The 20,011-nt window shown below is 36.7% G+C and overlaps 1 protein-coding gene across 3 annotated transcripts in view; it reads left to right on the top strand.

The window, feature by feature from the left end:
* Positions 1 to 16,121, top strand: part of LOC126076837 (bifunctional heparan sulfate N-deacetylase/N-sulfotransferase 3) — a 226,761-nt gene extending 210,640 nt beyond the window's left edge. For 2 of the 3 annotated variants that reach the window (XM_049885458.1, XM_049885460.1), the window contains exons 13-14: positions 10,419 to 10,521; positions 14,800 to 16,121. In XM_049885458.1, coding sequence (XP_049741415.1) covers positions 10,419 to 10,521; positions 14,800 to 14,919 — 223 coding nt within the window. In that variant the 3' untranslated portion in view covers positions 14,920 to 16,121. Of the gene's footprint in view, positions 1 to 10,418; positions 10,631 to 14,799 lie in introns of those variants that run through there. The other variant, XM_049885461.1, reaches the window with a different exon arrangement.
* The last annotated feature ends 3,890 nt before the right edge of the window (positions 16,122 to 20,011 follow it).

Genomic DNA, 20,011 nt, shown 5'->3' with positions numbered 1-20,011 from the left:
TCTAACACTCAAACCAGTACAGAGGCAGAAATCTAAGTCTGCATTCTTTTCATAGGGCTATAGTCATAAACTCTACAAAATTAGCTGCATAAAAAAGACTATCTCCCCCCGCAAATCACATCCACACATACACATGCACACATTAAATCACACTGTAATTTTTCAAGTGTGATTTTATTAATGTATAATTTACATTCAATGAAATTCACCCATTTCAAGTATACAGTTCAATGAGTTTTGACAAACGTATAAAACTGTATACATCACTACAATCAAGATAGAGAACATTTCCATTAATCCAAGGTTTCCTCATGTCCCTTTCCCGTCAATATTTTCCCCTCACCCCGGCACCTGGCAACCATTGATCTCCTTTCTTTCATTTAGCTTAATGCTTTTGTGATTCCTCCATATTGTTACAAGTATCCACAGTTGATCCCTTTTTATTGGTTTTTATCTATTATCCATTATATGGATATACCACAATTTGTTTATCCATTCACCAGTTGATAAACATATTGTTTCCCTTTGGAGGCTATTATGAACAAAGCTAGTATGAACATTTGTGTACAGATCTTTGTGTGAACATGTATTTTCATTTCTTTTAGGTAAATATAGTGGGTGATATGGTAAAAAGGATCCCTGGTGGCACAGTGGTTAAGCCTCAGCTGCTAACCCACCAGTCTCTCCACAGGAAAAAGATGTGGCAGTCCACTTCCATAAAGATTACAGCCGTGGAAACCCTATGGGGCAGTTCTACTCTATTCTGTAGGGTCGGAATCAACTCAATGGCAATGAGTTTGGTTTTTGGAATATGGCAAGTGTATGTTTAACTTTATAAGAAACTTTCCAAGGTGGCTGTAACATTTTTAATTCCCATTAATAGGATATGAAAGCCCAAGTTGCTCCATATCTTTGTCAACACTTTTTTTTTTTAATTCATCCACTCTAGTGTGTAGTGGTATTTCATTTGTAATTTTAATTTACATTTTCCTAATGACTAATGGGAGCCCTGGTGGTACAATGGCTAACAGCTCGGCTGCTAACCAAACCCTATGGAGCAGTTCTAATCTGTCCTATAGGGTCACTGTGAATCAGAATTGACTCAACAGCAATGGCTTTGGTTTTTTTAATGACTAATGATGTTGAATAATTTCCATTTGTTTATTGGTTATTCATATATGTTCTTTGGTGAAGTATCTGTTACAATCTTTTACCCATTTGTATTGATATTGTCATCTTTTTATTAAGTTCAGTTATATATTAGAATATAAGACCTTTATTAGGTATATGTTTTATGTACATTTTTCTTCCTGTGTTTGGATTGCTTTTCATTTTCTTAAGTGTCTTTAGAAGAGCAAAGGGTTTTAATTTTGATGAATTCAAAATTATCATTTTTTCTTTTATGGTTCATCCTAACAAATCCTTGCCTAACTCAAAGTTACAAAATTTTTCCATATGATTTTTTCCCTTTTTTTTATTTTGTTCTTGTTAGAATATACACAGCAAAACATAAACACCAATTCAACAGTTTCTACATGTACAGTGACATTCATTACATTCTTTGAGTTGTGTAACCATTCTCAGCCTCCTTTTCTGAGTTGTTCTTCCCCCATTAACATAAATTCACTGCTCCCTGAGGTTCCTATCTAACCTTTCAAGTTGCCGTTGTCGATTTGATCCCATGTAGATAGTTTTTAAAAGACCAAATGCTGAAGGAAGACATTTTTCACTAGTTAAACTAAACTATTGCTTGGTTTTAAGAAGACTTTAGGGGATATTTTTGGTTTAAGGTTTAAAGATGATCTCAAGGCAGTAATTTCAGGGGTTCTTCCAAACTTCATGGCTCCTGGATGTCTGGATTCCATGAGAATTTGAAATTCTGTTCTGCATTTGTCCCCTTCTGATCAGGGTTCTTCTATGAAATATTTGATGAAAATGTTTAGCAATGGTAGCTGGATACCATCTAGTTCTTCCGGTCTCAGGGCAGAGGAAGCAATAGTTCAAGGACGCAGTTAGCCACACATTCCGTATCTTCCTTCTATTCCTGATTCTCCTTCTTCCTCTATTGTTCTAGGTGAATAGAGACCAGTTGCTGTGCCTTGGATAGCAACTCCCAAGCTTTTAAAATCCCAGGCACTACACATTGGACTAGGAGGTAGAACAGAAGCACTAAACATGTTATTAGGCCAAATAACTGGGATGTCCCATGAAACCATGACCCTAAACCTCCAAACCAAGAAACGAAATTCCATGAAGTTAATCCCATGAGGTTTTTGGTTGTACATAAGCAGCCTCAGCAGCTACGCTTTTTTTTTTTTGGGGGGGGGGGTTGTAAATATGGCTATCACACAACTTTTGCCCGTTTAACTTTTTACAGGTATACAACTTATTGACAGCAATTACAATAATCAGCTATGCGATCCTATGCTTAATCCATGCAATATTTCCATCATCCTTAGCACCCCCTCCTCCTTTCTGTACCACCCTTGATAACCACTAATAAACTTTGTTCTCTGTACATTTGCCTTTTCTTATCTTCTTATATAAGTGAGCCCATACAGTATTTGTCCTTTTGTGATTGATTTGTTTCACTCAACATAACATCATCTTTCTCTGTCCATATTGTAGCGTGTATCCAGACTTCATTTTCCTTCTGGCTCAGTAGTATTCCATTGTATGTATGTACCACATTTTGTTTATCCATTCATCTGTTGTTGGGTATTTAGGTTGTTTCCACCTTTTGGCTATTGTGAATAGTGCTGCAGTGAACATTGCTAGAGTCTCTGCTTTCAAGCCTTTTGGGTATATACCTGGGAGTGGAATTGCTGGGTCATATGGTAGCTTTATTTTTAGTTTTGATTTTCATAACAGCTGTACCATTTTGCATTCCCACCAGCAACGAGTAAGGGTTCCATTTTCCCCAAATCCTCGCCACCATTTGTTATTTTCTGGTGTTTTGGTTTGTTTATTTATCTTAGCAATCCTAGTGGGGATGAAATGGTATCTCACAGTGGTTTTGATTTACATCTCTCTTATGACTAATGACACTGAGCATTTTTCCATGTGTTAAGTGGCCATTTGCATGGCCTTTGGTGAAATGTCCTTTGCCCATTTTATTATTGGGTAATTTGTCTTTTTGTTAAGCTGTCAAAGTTTTATTTATACTTTGGTTATTAGATTCTTGTCAGATACATGGTTTCTGAAGATATTCTCCCAGTTGATAGCTTGTCTTTTCACTTTTTTTGATACTCTTTTGATGAACAAGTTTTTTACTTTTATGAGACCCCATTTATTTATTTTGTCTTTTGCTGTTTGTGCTTTTTTAAAATTATATTAGATAATCCATTGTTAAAAGCTAGGCCTGACAGTGTTGCCCTGTTTTTTTTTTCCTAAGAATTTTATGGTTTTAGTTTGCACATGTAGGTCATTAATCCATTTTCATTTGTTTCTCGTGTATAGTGTGAGGCATGGATCCTCCTTCATTTTTCTGCATATGGAAATCCAATTTTCCCAGCACCATTAATTAAAAGACTTTTCTTTCTGCTTCAAATGGACTTAGCACCCTTGTCAAAATCGGTTGACCATGGATGTGTGGGCTTATTTCTGGAATTTCGATTCTATTCCATGGGTCTATATGTCTGTTGTTATACCAGTCCCAGGCTGTTTCAATTACTGTAGCTGTACAAAGGAGTCCTGGTGGTGCAGTGGTTAAGAGCTCTGTCCTATAGGGTCACTATGAGTCTGAATTGACTCAAAGGCAATGGGTCTAGTTTTTTACAGAGTAAAACTGCCCCGTAGGTTCTCCAAGGAGAGGCTGGTGTATTCGAACCACTGACCTTTTGGTTAGCAGCTGGGCTCGTAACCACTATTCCGCCAGGGTTTCCCTAGCTATATAGTATGTTTTAAAATCTGGAAATCTGAGTCCTACTACTTTGTTCTTTTTCAACATTGGTTTAGCTATTTGGGGCCTCTTGCCATTCCATATAAAGTTGAGGATTGGTTTTTCTCTTTCTGTAAAGAAGGTTGTAGGAATTTTGATCAGGATTGCATTGAATCTGTATAATACTTTGAGGAGTATTGACATCTTAACAATATTAAGTTTTCCAATCCATGAACATGGAACCTCTTTCCATTTATTTAAGTCTTCTTTAATCTCTTTCAGCAGTGTTTTACAGTTTTCATTGTACAAATCCTTCATGTCTCTGGTTAGATTTATTCCTAGGTACTTTATTCTTTTCTTTGGAAACTCCATGGGGCAGTTCTACTCAGTCCTATAGAGTCGCTATGAGTCAAAATCGACTCGACAGGAATGGGTTTGGTTTTTTTTTTTTAGGATCATATCATCCTCAAATAGAGATACTTTTACTTCTTTTCTAATCTGGATACCTTTTATTTCTTTTTCTTATTGTTCTGGCTAGGACTTCTAATACATTATTGAAGTGGTGATTGAGAGTGGGCACCCTTGTCTTGTTCCTAATTTCAAGGGGAAAGCCTTCAGTCTTTCTCCATTAAATATAATGTTAGCTGTTGGCTTTTCATGTATGCCCTGAAACATACTGAGAAAGTTCCCTTCTAATCCAGTCTTCTTTAGGGTTTTCATCAAGAAATAGTGTTGGATTTTATCAAATGCTTTTTCTGCATCTATAGAGATGATCATGTGGTTCTTTTCCTTTGTTCTATTGATGTGGTGTATTATGTTGATTGATTTTCTAATGTTGAACCATCCCTGCATTCCTGAAATAAACCCCATTTGGTCATGGTCATTTTAATATGCTGTTGGGTTCTGTTCGCTAATATTTTCTTGAGGATTTTTGCATGTATATTCATAAGAGATATTGGCCTGTAGTTTTCTTTTCTTGTGTCTTTGTCTGGTTTGGGTATCACCGTTATGTTTTATTTATAGAATGAATTAGGGAATATTCCTTCCTTCTCCATCTTTTGGAAGAGTTTAAACAGTATTGGTGTCAGTTCTTCTCTAAATGTTTGGTATAATTCCCCAGAGAAGCCATTTGGTTCAGGACTTTCTTTTATTGGGAGGTTTTTGATCATTGATTTGATTACTTCATTTGTTATGGGTCCGTTGAGACTTTCTATTTCTTCTTGAGTCAATTTGAGTGGATTGTATGGTTCTAAGAATTTGTCCATTTCATCTAGGTTATCCAGTTTACTGCCATACAGTTGTTCATAATATTCTGTCAAATTTCTCTTTATTTCTATTGGGTCAGTTGTAATGTCCCCTCTTTCATTTTTTAATTTGGTTTTTTACATCTTTTCTTTTCTTTGTTAGTCTAGTTAAAGGTTTGTCAATTTTATTGGTCTTTCCAAAGAACCAGCTTCTGGTTTTATTTATTCTATTGTTTTTCTGTTTTTGATCTTATTTATTTCTTCTCTGATCTTTGTTATTTCCTTTCTTCTGGTAGGTTTAGGCTTAGTTTGCTCTTCTCCTTCTAGTTCCTGGAGTTGTCGAGTTAGGCTGTTAATTTGAGATCTCTCTTCTTTTTTTATGTAGGCATTTATTGCTATTAGTTTCCTTCTGAGAACTGCCTTTACTGTATCTCACAAGTTTTGGTATGTTGTGCTTTCATTTTCATTTGAATCTAAGAAATTTCTCTTTTGATTTTTTTCCTTGATCCGTTGGTGGTTTAATAATGTGTTGTTTAATTTCTATATGTTTATGTATATTCCAGGGTTTTGTTTGTTTTTTGTTTTTCTGTTATTGATTTCTAGCTTCACTCCATTGTGGTCAGAGAAAATACTTTATATTATTTCTTTAAATTTATCAAGACTTGCTTTATGACCTAAAATATGGCCTATCCTGGAGAATGATCCCTGTGCCTATGTGACTTTTTTTCCTTTGTTTTCCTCCAGAATTTTTATAGTTTTAGCTACAAAGTTTAGGTCTATGATCTATTTCAGGTTAATTTTTACATATAATGTGAGTTGAGTCAGTGTTCATTTTTTCCATATAGATGTCCAATTGTTCCAGTGCAATTTGTTTAAAAGACTATCCTTTCCTCTCACCGATATGAAATACTTAGAAAAAGCACATGTGTAGATATCAGAGTTTAATAGTGGTTACTAAAGGCAGGAGGGAGAAGGAAAGGGAGAATCATTGTTTGGGAAGCATTGAGTTTCTTTTTCATGGTAATGGGAAATTTGACAGTGGATATTGGTGATGATTGATATAATTGGTCTCACTGAATTGTACACGTGAAAAATGTTGATGTTATCTGTATTCGTACAACAATTTAAAAAAAAAAGACTATCCTTTCGCATTGAATTATCCCTTGGCAACTGTTTTTGAAAATCAGTTAACTATAAATGGATGGATCTATTTCTGGACTCTTTATTCTATTCCATTGATCTAGTGTCTATCTCTCTGCCAGTACCACAATATCTTGACTACTGTAGCATTATAGTAAACCTTGTAACTAGGTAGTACAAGATCTCCAACCTTTTTTTTTCAAAATTGTTTTGGCTTGTCCAGGCCTTCTGCAATTTCACATGCATTTTAGCATCATCTTTTCAATTTCTACAAAACAAAACAAAAAAACACATTGGGGTTTTGATTGGGATTGTACATAATTTATAGATAAATTTGGAGGAAGTTTATTTTGTTTTAATTGTACTTTAGATGAAGGATTACAGAACAAACTAGTTTCTCATTAAACAGTCAGTACACACATTGTGGAAACCCTGGTGGCGTAGTGGTTAAGTGCTCAGGCTGCTAACCAAAGGGTCGGCAGTTCGAATCCACCAGGTGCTCCTTGGAAACTCTATGGGGCAGTTCTACTCTGTCCTATAAGGTTGCTATGAGTCAGAATCGACTTGACAGTGCTGGGTTTTTTTTTTACACACATTGTTCTGTGACATTGGTTAACAACCCCACTACATCTCAACACTCTCCCTTCTCATCCTTGGGTTCCCTATACCGGCTTTCCTGTTCCCTCCTGCCCTCCTGCCTCCTAGTCCCTGCCCCTAGGCTGGTGTGCCCCTTTAGTCTCTTTTTGTTTTATGGGCCTGTCCAATCTTGGGCTGAAGGGTGAACCTTAGGAGTGACTTTATTACTGAGCTGAAAGGGTGTCTGGGGGCCATACTCTCAGGGTTTCCCCAGCCTCTGTCAAGCCAGCAAGTCTGGTCTTTTGGAGTTAGAATTTTGTTCTACATTTTTCTCCACCTCTGTACAGGACCATCTATTGTGAGCCTTGTCAGAGCAGTCAGTAGTGGTAGCTGGGCACCATCTAGTTGTATTGGACTCAGTCTGGTGGAGGCCATGGTAGATGTGGTCCATTATTCCTTTGGACTAATCTTTCCCTTGTATCTTTAGTTTTCTTCATTCTTCCTTGCTCCCAAAGGGATGAGACCAGCGGAGTATCCCAGATGGCCTCTCACAGGCTTTTAAGACCCCAGATGCTACTCACCAAAGTAGAACATAGAACATTTTCTTTATAAACTATATTATGCCAGTCGAGCTAGATGTTCCCTGAAACCATGGTCCCCACAGCCCTCAGGCCAGCAGTTCAGTCCCTCAGGGAGTTTGGATGTGTCTATGGAGCTGCCATGACCTTGCCTTCTACAAGTTGTGCAGAATTCCCCAGTATTGTGTACTGTCTTATCCTTCACCAAAGTTACCACTTCATCTATTGTCTATTTAGTGTTTTTCCATGCTCGCCTCTCCCCTCCCTCGTAACCGTCAAAGATTGTTTCTTTTTGTGTGTAAACCTTCTCATGAGTTTTTACAGTAATGGTCTCATACAATATTTGTCCTTTCATGTGATTGACTTATTTCATTCAGCATAATGTCCTCCAGATGCATCCATGTTATGAGATGCTTCACAGATTCATCATTGTTCTTTATCATTGCATAATACCCCATTGTGTGTATGTGTGTATGTACCACATTCATCTGTTGATGAACATCAAGGTTGTTTCCATTTTTTGCTATTGTGAGCAATGCTACAGTGAACATGGGCGTGCATATGTCTATTCATGTGATGACTCTTATTTCTCTAGGATATATTCCTAGGAATGGGATTGCTGGATCATATGGTATTTCTATTTCTAGCTTTCTAAGGAAGTGCCATATCATTTTCCAAAATGGTTGTATCATTTTGCATTCCCACCAGCAGTGCCTAAGAGTTCCGATCTCCCCTGCAGCCTCTCCAACATTTGTTATTTCCTGTTTTTTTTTTTTTTGATTGGAGAGTTGATATTTTAAAAATATTGAGTCTTCTGATCTATGAGCATGATATATATAGCTCTCTTTTTTCCCCTAGGTATTTAATTTGAGCAATGTTTTGTCATTTTCAATGTACAGATATTACACTTATTTCATGTTAAATTTATCCCTAAGTATTACATGTTTTATGCTAATTTAAATGTGTTTCTATTTCAATTTCCAATTGTTCACTGTTCACACTATAATTTTAAGCAAAATCTTGGAAGCAGCATTCTGAGAAGTAGTATAGATTAAAAACAAAAGGAAGATGTGATCCTAAATGATAACTCTTTCTGATGAAAGAGAAAATATAGCAATCAAATCATTGAATAAAAAAGCAATGTGAAAGAATTATCTTGCAGACTATTACTTTCACTTTTATATCCAAGCCTGGAACTTACTGGTTTATTCACCATGAACAATAATACAAATATACCCCAGAAAGAAGTGAAGAAAAAAAGGCACTGGACCTTGAGTCAGGAGGCCTAGATTTTAGTCATGACCTGCGTGCTGAAAAAGTCCAAGATAAAGAGACCTTGGAAGCATTTTCTTCTTTTTAATTTTTTATGCAACTAATATTTGGTAAGCCCTCAAAAAGTGGCAAACCCTATACTAAATGATGTAAAATGTGAAGAATCCTATCTGCTATATCCTTAAACGGGTTTTTAATGAAGGCTGAAATGAGAAAGAGATATATGAAATATCTTGGTAAACTATAAATTTAACATGCTACTATTACGTAAATTCTAAATATAGCATTTATAGATGCTGTTACTTTCATACAGAGCTCACGGAGAAAGGAGAAAATGGCCTTGGAAAAAATTAAATGAATTATAGCTAGAGAATCCTTAAATTAATCCTGCCATGACACACCATACCTATTCAATCTGTATGCTGAGCAAATAACCCAAGAGCTGGACTATATGAAGAAGAACAAGGCATCAGGATTGGAGGAAGCCTCACTAACAGCCTGCATTATGCAGATGACACAACCTTGCTTGCTGAAAGTGTAGAGGACTTGAAGCACTTAATGATGAAGATCAAAGATCACAGCCTTCAGTAGGGATTACACCTCAACATAAAGAAAACAAAGATCTTCACAACTGGACCAATGAGCAACATCATGATAAATGGACAAAAGATTGAAGTTGCCAAGGAATTCATTTTACTTGCATCCAAAATCAACACCCATGGAAGCAGCAGTCAAGAAATCAAAAGACACATTGCATTGGGCAAACCTGTTGCAAAAGACCTCTTCAAAGTGTTGAAAAGCAAAGTTGTCACCTTGAAGACTAAGGTGCACCTGACCCAAGCCATGGTGTTTTCATTCACCTCGTGTTCATATGAAACCTGGATGATGAATAAGGAAGACTGACGAATTGATGCCTTCAAATTTTGGTGTTGGCAAAGAATATTGAATATACCACGGATTGCCAGAAGAACAAACAAATCTGTCTTGGAAGAGGTACAGCCAGAATGCTCCTTAGAAGCAAGGACAGCGAGACTACATCTCACATACTTTGGACAGGTTATCAGGAGGGATCAGTCTCTGGAGAAGGACATCATGCTGGGTAAAGTGCAGGGCCAGCGAAAAAGTAGGAAGACCCTCAACAAGATGGACTGACCCAGTGACTGCAGCAATGGGCTCAAGCATAGCAACGATTGTGAGGATGACGCAGGACCATGCAGTGTTTTGTTCCATTGTACGTCGGGTCGCTATGTATAGTTGATGTCAACTGGACAGCACCTAACAACAACATGACACACCAAAAGTCTTTCTCTTCTATTACTCTGTAGTTGTATGGTAGAGTAATGTCTATATTCGTAGACATGGATGGAGCCTGACTTGTCATTTTTAAACTCTGCAAAGGAAAGGAGTAGGTTTGAAATTTATACATTTTATCTTCCAGATGAGGGAGGTAGGCTTATTAATTTCTATTAATAGGAGATCTTCAGCTGACAATTTTTCCATCAGGAATCTTGCAAACTCACCAATCTGACAGATGGGCTGGGAATTCAGAAGTATGCCAAAAGACTTTATGCAAAGGGAGGTAGTCAAAAATTAGGCCAATTTTCCTGGTTATACATTAATGATGTCCAAATGAAAATGTTTATGTCTTTGTTCATTATATCTTATAAATTGCTTGAAAAAGACTTTTTTTTTGCTTTTGCTTTTTGTGCGTTCTTTCTTCTTTTTTAGGTTTGATTCTCATAAAGGTTTCTGGTGTCAGTTACTAGAAGAAGGTAAAACAAAATGCCTTGGGAAGAGCAAAGGAAGAAAATACCCTCCAATGGATTCTGATGTAAGTATGGAGCTTAAAAATACAAACTAAATAAGCCTAATGATAAACAATACCATATCTATTTTCTTAGAAAAGTGTTTGAAATCAAAATTTGGACCTTCTTTGAACTTAAAAGCCTAGCTCAGGAGTGACATTTGGATTTCTAGATTGCTTGTTTTGAATTTTTCCAATGAAACCTGTCATGCAAGAATAAAGGAAAACAATAGAATCTTCCATTTTGAATCAGAAAAAAGCAGGTAACATCTCATTTAAAAAAAAAAAAAAGATGTAGTCACAGAAATTTTGGCACTAAAAATGTCAGCTGAAACAAAGACAGGAAATATATCAACTAGAAATTGAAAATAGGACAATAAAATTTTTTAACCACCTAATTCACTCTCTAATAATAAGTGACCTCAGTAATAATGTTAAACTAAGCTTTAAACTGTTACTATACTGATGAGATGAAAGAATATATTTCCCAAACGTCTAACATACTAGCAGATAATTTACGCATTTTGGAGAAAGAAGATTTGCATACTTCGATGTATTTCACGCTCTTTCTGTTTAGAATGGTGACGTGGTAATTACTGCTGTGGTTTTCTCAGTTTGCAGATCCTGTATTTTTGCTCTAATGTTTATTTCATATATATTAATATATGCAAATTAATATCATAATCAGCCCTGTTAGTATATAGCTTGGATATAAAAATGCAAGTAGATTAAGATTTGTAAAAAAATTTTAAACTTGGAAATTAAGATATTATTTGGGATTTTTTTCCCTTGTGTTTAATACACTATGTCAACTGAGAATCCTAGCATGATCTGAAATTACTTGAATACTTTTATCCAACAAGACTTTGCAGACATTCTTTGTGCCAGTCTTGATGAGACAGAGCTGTTCTCAATAACCTCATAATTAATTTCTATCTAGAAGGCACTGTGGAGGGCTTTTGTCTGTTGTTTTGATAAATAAATTACATTCTTAGAACTCTGGCTTTCTTTGGTTGATTATTAAATTATACCTTTAGAGCACTATGAAAACAATCCTAACACCTTAAAAGAAGCTGAGGGGCAATTTCTATAGTATTTCAAGAAAGCAATGTAAAATATATTTTTATTTATGTAAAAGCTATTTCCCTGTATGTTTATGAAAGCTAAAATGTTTAAAATACACTGTAAGATAGCTTTCTTAGCATTGTACTTTACTCTTGTCTAACATAGCTAGTACCGGAATATAATATTAAATACAGTGGTAGAGAAAGATAAGAAAAAATTTAATGTAACCTTTCAGGATACCAAGTCTTCTGTATCTCTCAACAAGCTTACTGTGTAATATATACTGGGTTTATTTGTGGGAGCAAAGTGGCTGATTTTGTGTAAATAGTGTCCACCAAAAAAAAAAAAAAAATCTGTTGCCATCAAGTCAATTCTGACTTATAGTGACCCCACAAGACAGAGTAGAATTGCCCCATAGAGTTTCCAGAGAGCACCTGGTGGATTTAAACTGCCAACCTTTTGGTTAGCAGCCATAGCTCTTAACCACTGTGCCACCAGGATTTCCAATAGTGTCCACAGATGAGGCAAAATAAAGGAACCTTCATAGAGGTATGCAAACAAAATGAGGAATGGATTAGAGTAGTCAATGCCGTCGCCATGTGCTTCCCTATCCTCCTAGTGCAGAAAAGTGCCAACACCCCTCCTCAAAATTGTTACCAAAACATCATAGGATGCACTTGACCCTGGTCAGTCTAGAATTGTGTTGGCCTGTTTTCACTTTGACTTTGTTTATCAAAATATGTTGTAGCAATAGGATAAAAACAGACATGTCCTAAATTAATGCCACTGAATTTATTATTTCTCAAAATCAAAAGTGAATTATTGATTGTTTAGTTTAACAATAGGCCAATAAATAACCTGATATGGAATTTACTATTGATTCCTTTTTGTTATCATCTTTGTTATATCATCAAAGTATGCATTATTATTATTATTACTTCTAATTATGTCATTCCACATAAGTTTGCTGGGACTAGTCAGGCTATTAAAATTAGTATACATCCTATCTGTAATCTTACCATCTAAAATATTCCCGCTTCTGAATGATCATCAGATAACAGCGCATGTACAATAAGTCCTGCATATTACTGAGTTCTGGCCTAGTTAACATTCAGCCTGAATGTAATAGACTCTCAGATAGGACATGTTCTGCTTTGCAAATCTGAGAGGAGTTATATTGCCATGAGAGAGCAGAGCAATAAGAGGAAGAAAAGGGGGACTTGCTTATGGGCATATTTGAGAGAAACCGGGCTAAAGATACACATATACACATAGTAGGGTACAGGACAAGTTTTTTGCCACAGAGGCAGCACTGATACAGGCAGCCGGGTGATTCCAAGTGACATCCAAGCTCAGGCGTGATTGAGGTGATCCTCAGTATCCAGAGGTTCAGTCTAAACTCCAAAGGGATGGATAGAAGAAATGGATCCTGGGAGGTTCTGTTTGGAAGTCAATTAGAATATTGGACTTACACATCTGGAAAATATTAGGAAGCAAGCTGGCAGTATCTCCGCAGCCCCGGACTGCCGTTGTTCCAAGCAGGACCCCAGTCATAAAGAGGAACAACGCAGAGTGAGATTTTAAGAGAGAACACATTGGGGAAGAACTTCAGAAGCTCAGACTCTACGCAAAAACCCAGGGCTCACCCCTGGATTCTGGACCTGGTTGGCAGCAGCGGAGGCACAGAGTGATCGGGCTCCCACATGTGTATATGGGAAATATGACTTAAGTTTCTCTTTTCTGAGTATTGGGCCTATCGGTGGTCTTAGAACTAATGTCTGAGGGAGACCAAAACGGGAGAAATTAAACAGGGACTGACACACACACCTACGAGGTTTAAGTTCTCCCTAAATAACAGTGGGTAGAATAAAGCACAAATATCCAGTTTCATTCTAACGATCATGATGTTAATGTTAAATATCTCATTATGTTATGGTGAAATTATCAATACAAAATGAGCCTTTTTTCCCTAGCGTTTAAAATGGGGTACCAGATACAACATTTCAAAAGAATAGCACAAGGAATTAAATATAAACACTTCTAAAAGGTTTAGCTCAACTAAAAATTTCAGAATAGTTTGGGAGGTGGGGATACAGGAATCCCCCCTTCACAATATTCCTGACAGTAATCACCCAAACTTTATATGAACCCTTCTAAAGATAGGACACACCATCTCACAATGCAGTCCCTTCCACTTTTAGACAATTTCAATATTAAAATATTCTTTTTATTAAGGGACACCTGCCTCTCTACAAAGGAGCCCCAGTGGTGCAGTGGTTAAGCACTCAGCTGCTAACCAAAAAGTTGGCAGTTCAAACCCACCAGCTGCTCCACAGGAGAAAGATGTGGCAGCCTGCTTCCATAAAAATTACACCCTTGGAAACCCTATAGGGCAATTCTACTCTGTCCAGTAGGGCCGCTATGAGTCAGAATTGACTTGATGGCCACGGATTTGGGTCGATTTGGGCAATTCTTAAGTCATGATAGTTTAGGAGGCATTCTTCTCTTTCCTTGGGTGAACAGATTAAAATACACTAGATTAAAGGCAATAATAAGATACTGGTTTACCTACTGCAGTTTTTAAGGCTATCACAAGACTGTTTCAGCAATGAGTATTTTGTATATACCTTTTTTTTTTTAAACACCTCTTAAGAAAGGTGTTAGTCCCTAAATCTAAATATAAAATAATGACGAAAGAGTATTTTATAGTATAGCCATTGTCGTCGAGTTGATTCCGACTCAAAGTGACCCTATAGGACAGAGCAGAACTGCCCCATAGAGTTTCCGAGGAGGGCCTGGTAGATTTGAACTGCAGACCTTTTGGTTAGCAGCCATAGCTCTTAACCACTATGCCACCAGGGTTTCCATTTTATAGCAGATTTACCAAACTCTCCAAAGCTAAGATGACTTTAATGGAACATAATAACAGACCTAATCAGTTGTTACAGCTATATTTCTAGCAACTCAATCTACTTATTTTAACATTTAATTCTGTAATCAAATAAATTATATGTTTAATACTGAAGCTCTTTCCCTAGCAAAAACAGTGCATATATACAGCATATATTTTGAAAAGCAAATTCATTTTGTGTTTTTATTGCACTAAATAGTTGGCGTGCATAGCACAAATTTTAATCCAGATGTGGTATACTTGATACAGATTTAAACACCATGCAAGAATATGAAATATACTTCCATAAACAGAATCATATGTACTTTTATATCCTCCTCCTACCTCAGAGCAGAGCATTTCTGTCGAGCTATTATCGAGATCGTAATGTGGAGCTCTCCAAGCTGCTGCACAAGCTGGGGCAGCCTCTGCCGTCCTGGCTGAGACAGGAGCTGCAGAAAGTGAGATAGCACTCGGAGAAAACGTCCTGAGGATTCACCTTCCATGACACACTCACCTTTTCCAAAGCTTCCAGAAGCTACCAAATGGCTGTTGAAAAATATACCTCTTCAAATGAGAAAAAAGAACAAAGTTCCTTCCATGTGCTGGCATGTGGATGGTAAAAAAAGAAAGAAAAGGAAAGATCTATGACAAGCCTTGAGGCCTATGGCCTTTCTCTTAGCCCATATCTGAGCCTGTGGAATTATTGTAGACTACTGTGCACTCATGTGGAAGTCAATAATAGCAACAACATAAATATCAAATGCAAACCCAGAACTGTTTCATTTCATAGTGATATTTACACTTTATATGTCAATTAAATTGTGTCTCTGTAGATTTTTTAGGCCACTGTTTGCCTGTACAATGTTTGGTTATTTTTTTGACTTTATAAAGTGACCCACAAAACAAGAAGTAAACTAGACATCACAATGTAGCATAAAATGCCAAAAGCATAACACCCTAAAAAATGTTTGCCAAAACTCAAATCCACTAAAGTATTGAGAAAGATTTGTAAATTACAATTTGTGCTAGAATAGAGAGTGGAAAAGTTGAGTTCTATCTGCATTCAAAAACAAAGAGTGCTATAGCAAAAAAAAAAAAAAAAAAGGTGATTTATCAGATTACATAATCTGGTGCATTTACATGAAAATTATTAATTTCTCTATCATAGCATAATTGTTACACTAAAATATATATCGTAGAGTTGTTGGATGGTAATAGAAACACAGTGAATATACTAAAACAGTAAATAATAAAGTATACTGACTAAATCCTCTAGAAGGGAGAAATCATAAGGGTCTAAAGATATATCCAGGAGCCCTGGTGGTGCAGTGGTTAAAGCACTCAGCTGCTAACCAAAGGGTTAGTGGTTCAAACCCCCAGCAGCTCCAAGGGAGAAAGATGTGGCAGTCTTCTCCCATAAAGATTACAGCCTTCAAAACCCTATGGGGGAGTTCTACTCTGTCTTATAGGGTTGCTATGAGTTGGAATCAACTCGATGGCAACAGGTTTGAAAGACATCACTGACAACCCTGTCCACTTACTGTGAGTTACAAATCTATTTCAATAATCCTCACTAATTCTACAGAAATGCATGTATAGAATCTGAGGTATGTGTCATCTCCAAAAACAGATTGACTTTTAAATATGAATAGCTTTTTTTTTTTTAATGTTCCCCAGGCAAAATCTATTAAATGAAAACTAAAGATGGTTTCCCTAGATGATGTATTTAGGCTATTTACATTCAAATTATAGAAAAACTACATTTTTTTCCAGGTAGTTCAAAATGAAACTGTGTAATGTAGAGATTTATAACAAAAAATTAATATATGATTCATAATCTGATATTTGCAATGATACTTTTGCTACAAGGCAGAAAAAAGGAAGCAGGTAGAGTCCCATTTTTGGAATATTTCATAAATCACTCTCATGGAAGATGACAGAACATAGCTAAATTTATGGATCACCAACAAAATTAAATGCAGGAAATAAAAGGTGAGCAAGGCATGGTTGCTGAAATACATTTATAATTAAATTTTAAATGACATCGATAACTAATAAAGTATTCAAAAAAGAATAGGCATTTCTATTTTCCAGTGTTAATATTTACTTAATCTTTTATGTGTACTGTACACGTAAATAAAATTTTAGCAAATAAATGTACTGCTGTGATTAGACAAGTCTGTGTAAAATGTTATAAAAAGAAAAAACTAAGATATACAAGGAAAATCTATAGCCCAATACTATCATTTTCATTATAAAGTACAAAACTAAACTCTATCAATTATTCACTAATTGTGAGATCCTTCCAGTTGCTATAATTTTTTAAACTTTTATAATTATTAATGAAATTCATTTTGAAAGTTTAATGTACCCAAAGGATACAGTAATTTCTAAACAAGTAGCAGAAAGAATTGGAGAAAGAACCAGTTGTTAAGACTTCTGTTATAAAAGCAAAACAAACGTTATTTGGATAAATATGATAAACTCAGTCTTCATGCTTACAGCTGCCTCTTTTGAAGAAGCTCTTGCCCAACATGCTAAGGAAAATGAGCATAGTCTTTTATCTCCACTAATTTAATTTAAGGAAATTGGCTTAAGAGGGTCAAACAGTAAGAATAGGCCCCAGCAGTTGCATACAGTGTCATGCTGTCATTTTGATAACAACATTATTACTGCTAAAAGAAAACATACATTTATGTTTTAATGGTGAGATGTGCATTTAAACTTACAAATAAAGCAGCTTAATGGTATGATTTTATTTAGGTAAACTGAGTCAAATGAACTGCTCACCCTTTAAAGCAGATACAAAAATTTAGATGCTTATATAGTAGATGCTTGTATAATGAAGGAAACCCTGGTGGTGTAGTGGTTAAGGGCTACGACTGCTAACCAAAAGGTCTGCAGTTCAAATCCACCAGGCACTCCTTGGAAACTTTATGGGGCAGTTCTACTCTGTCCTATAGGGTCGCTGTGGGTCAGAATCGACTCGACGGCAATGGGTTTGGTTTTTGGTTTTGCATAATGAAAGGAGAAAAAGCAAAAGACCATACAAAAATTTAGTCTCTTACAAATACATGTATTATGCTGCCTGGAACAGCAAACCTTTGAAAGGGTTTTTGACCACTCAATGTGTGTTAGAGGCAGCACCAAATTCTAGAAGACATGCATACTTTCTACCTTGTCTACTCCGGCTGGTTATTATGCTATTCTGAAAGTAACATAAATACAGATGAGGAAAGAATGAGAGATGATGTAATTTAAAACTAACATTGTATGGAATCCCCCTTTTCATTGTTTAAAATATGAAACTTCCTCAGGAAGAAATGAAATGGTTTTTTCAATGTTTATAGCTGTAATATTCTTGTCATTCACATTGAATGAAAATTACTGGAAACATTTTTTTCTCTGAGTTTTTTAAAATAAAAAACCTGGGTATACTTCTGGTAGTAGCATGGTACCTCATATGGACAACAATAAACTCTAGCAAGAAAATGAAGAGTTTGAGCCTGGTGATTTTCAGTATTAAGTAGGTATTTGGTTGATTGTATTTGCCTGGGGCAGAGGGAGGTGATTATTAGAACTAATGTAATTCAAAATAGAGGTATGGAAAGCTTCCAGTAAGAAATTTTTTTTTTTTTTTTTTTAATAACATAACCTTTCACAGATCCTTTTCCTCCTAAATTCAGGGGCTGCGTTTGTGTTTTGTTTTAAGTTCTAATAGCTGTAAAGCAGCTCCTAGGTCACTCATCGGATCCTAGAATAAGAGAACAAGAGAACCTACTGCTGGTACCTAACAGACATGAGGACCTGAATTAATATAGCATTTCTTACTCCCAGTGCTCTGCTTTTCTCCTCATAAATGGGCACTTATCTTTCCTTAGAGATTTAAAGGGTGTTAATTAGTGTCTCTTTTACAAAATGTAGACATCGGATGACCTTATGCTGCAACCCCCCACTGTCGTGGTGCACTGATGGGATTCCCCTTCGGTTTGCCACACACACACACGGTGCTCCAATCTGCAACACATGATTCCCAACTTTCTAACCAAATATGCCCTATTTCTAACCAAATAGGTCCATCTAAGGAGGTATAGTGGTGCAGTGGTTAAGAACGTGACTGCTAACTCAAAGATTGGTGTTTATTCCAGGACCAATTGGTAACTGGTTAATCTGAAGCCATCCCATCAATGTTAGTGGCTTATAATAGTTTATCTTTTCTAGAGATAACGCACTGCAGTTTCCCTGAGATACATTTTAGCCCCAAGGAATGATTCACTAATAAGGAACCACTGAACTGGTCAAATATTTTAGTGTGAAGGTGCTTCTCTAATTTCAAATTAACGTCTATAGCTGATTCTGCCTGGTTACCACCTACAACATAGCTGCAGCCTTTTCCTGCCCTCCACCGCCACTCACCCATAAACAGTTGGTGGACATGGGAGGGGCAATGGATATTCTGTGGTGGATAGTCCTTAAGAAAGTTTTTCTGAGATGATCCCAGCTCTTCACTTATTTTACCCAAAGACAGAGTAATTGCATAAAGCCAAGAATCTGGCATTTGAGGATGAAAGCTAAAGCTATAGTGTGACATTGATTCTGTCCCTAAGGAAATCTAGAATCTACTTTAAGTAAGTCTCTCATCTGTGGCCAAGGGTACCTAAGAGAATTTGGTGGCCACTTCCCCCAACAAATGCTACTACTAGCTCTTGCCATTTTTTGTCCCCAATGTGTTGTCTATAAGAGTTCTCTATTTATTCAGTATTCTTCACAAATGGAGTAGAATTTAGTCACTCACTTATTAGTACATTGTGATGGTTAAGGCTGTGTGTCAAGTTGGCTGGGCCATGATTCTCAGTGTTTTGGCAGTTGTAAATGTTGTGATCACTTCCCTGTTAAAATTTGATATGTGAGCACCCCCATGATGGAATCTGCTGAGTGGTACTGGCAGGGTCAGGGCCTGTGGCAGCTCACCACCCCATCAGCCTTCATCTCCCCACCCACCTCCACCTACTTCCTTCCTGCTCCCATTGCTGGGGCTTTTGCTTGTTCTGGACCCTGCAGCTGGCTCCCTTTCATCTGGCCTACGGTTTGGGGAATTTAGACTAGCAGTTTGCCAGAGGTCTTGCTTGCCATCATCAATCTTCACAGCCTGTGGCTGCACTGCTCTCTGGCCCGCTGATCTTTGGTTCGCCAGCCCCTGCGGCTACGTGAATCAGGAGAATCCTTTCCTGCCTCAGAGACTTGGGACTTAAAGACTGTAAAAACTGTGTTGATCCATTTCCTTGATATAAATCTTTATATGTATATATACCCGCTTTACTGGTTTTGCTTCTCTAGAGAACCCAGCCTAAGACGTACATGAAATTTATTTTTTTAACCTCCCCTTGCATCTCCTTCCATTAATCATCTCACTATCTTAATATTTGGTTTTCTATTATTTCTCAGTCTAGTCCCAAAAGTTAGAAATACAAATATTAATAAATCACTTAAATTGGATCCAGCTACATGTTCACTGTCTCCTTGGGAGCATCTCCTAGAGAAAGAATGAAGAGTATCAAT

The sequence above is a fragment of the Elephas maximus genome, chromosome 5 (assembly GCF_024166365.1).
Source record: "Elephas maximus indicus isolate mEleMax1 chromosome 5, mEleMax1 primary haplotype, whole genome shotgun sequence".
Classification (NCBI taxonomy): domain Eukaryota; kingdom Metazoa; phylum Chordata; class Mammalia; order Proboscidea; family Elephantidae; genus Elephas; species Elephas maximus.
Note: the sequence above shows the minus strand (reverse complement) of the source record. Positions and strands in the feature narration are given on the sequence as shown.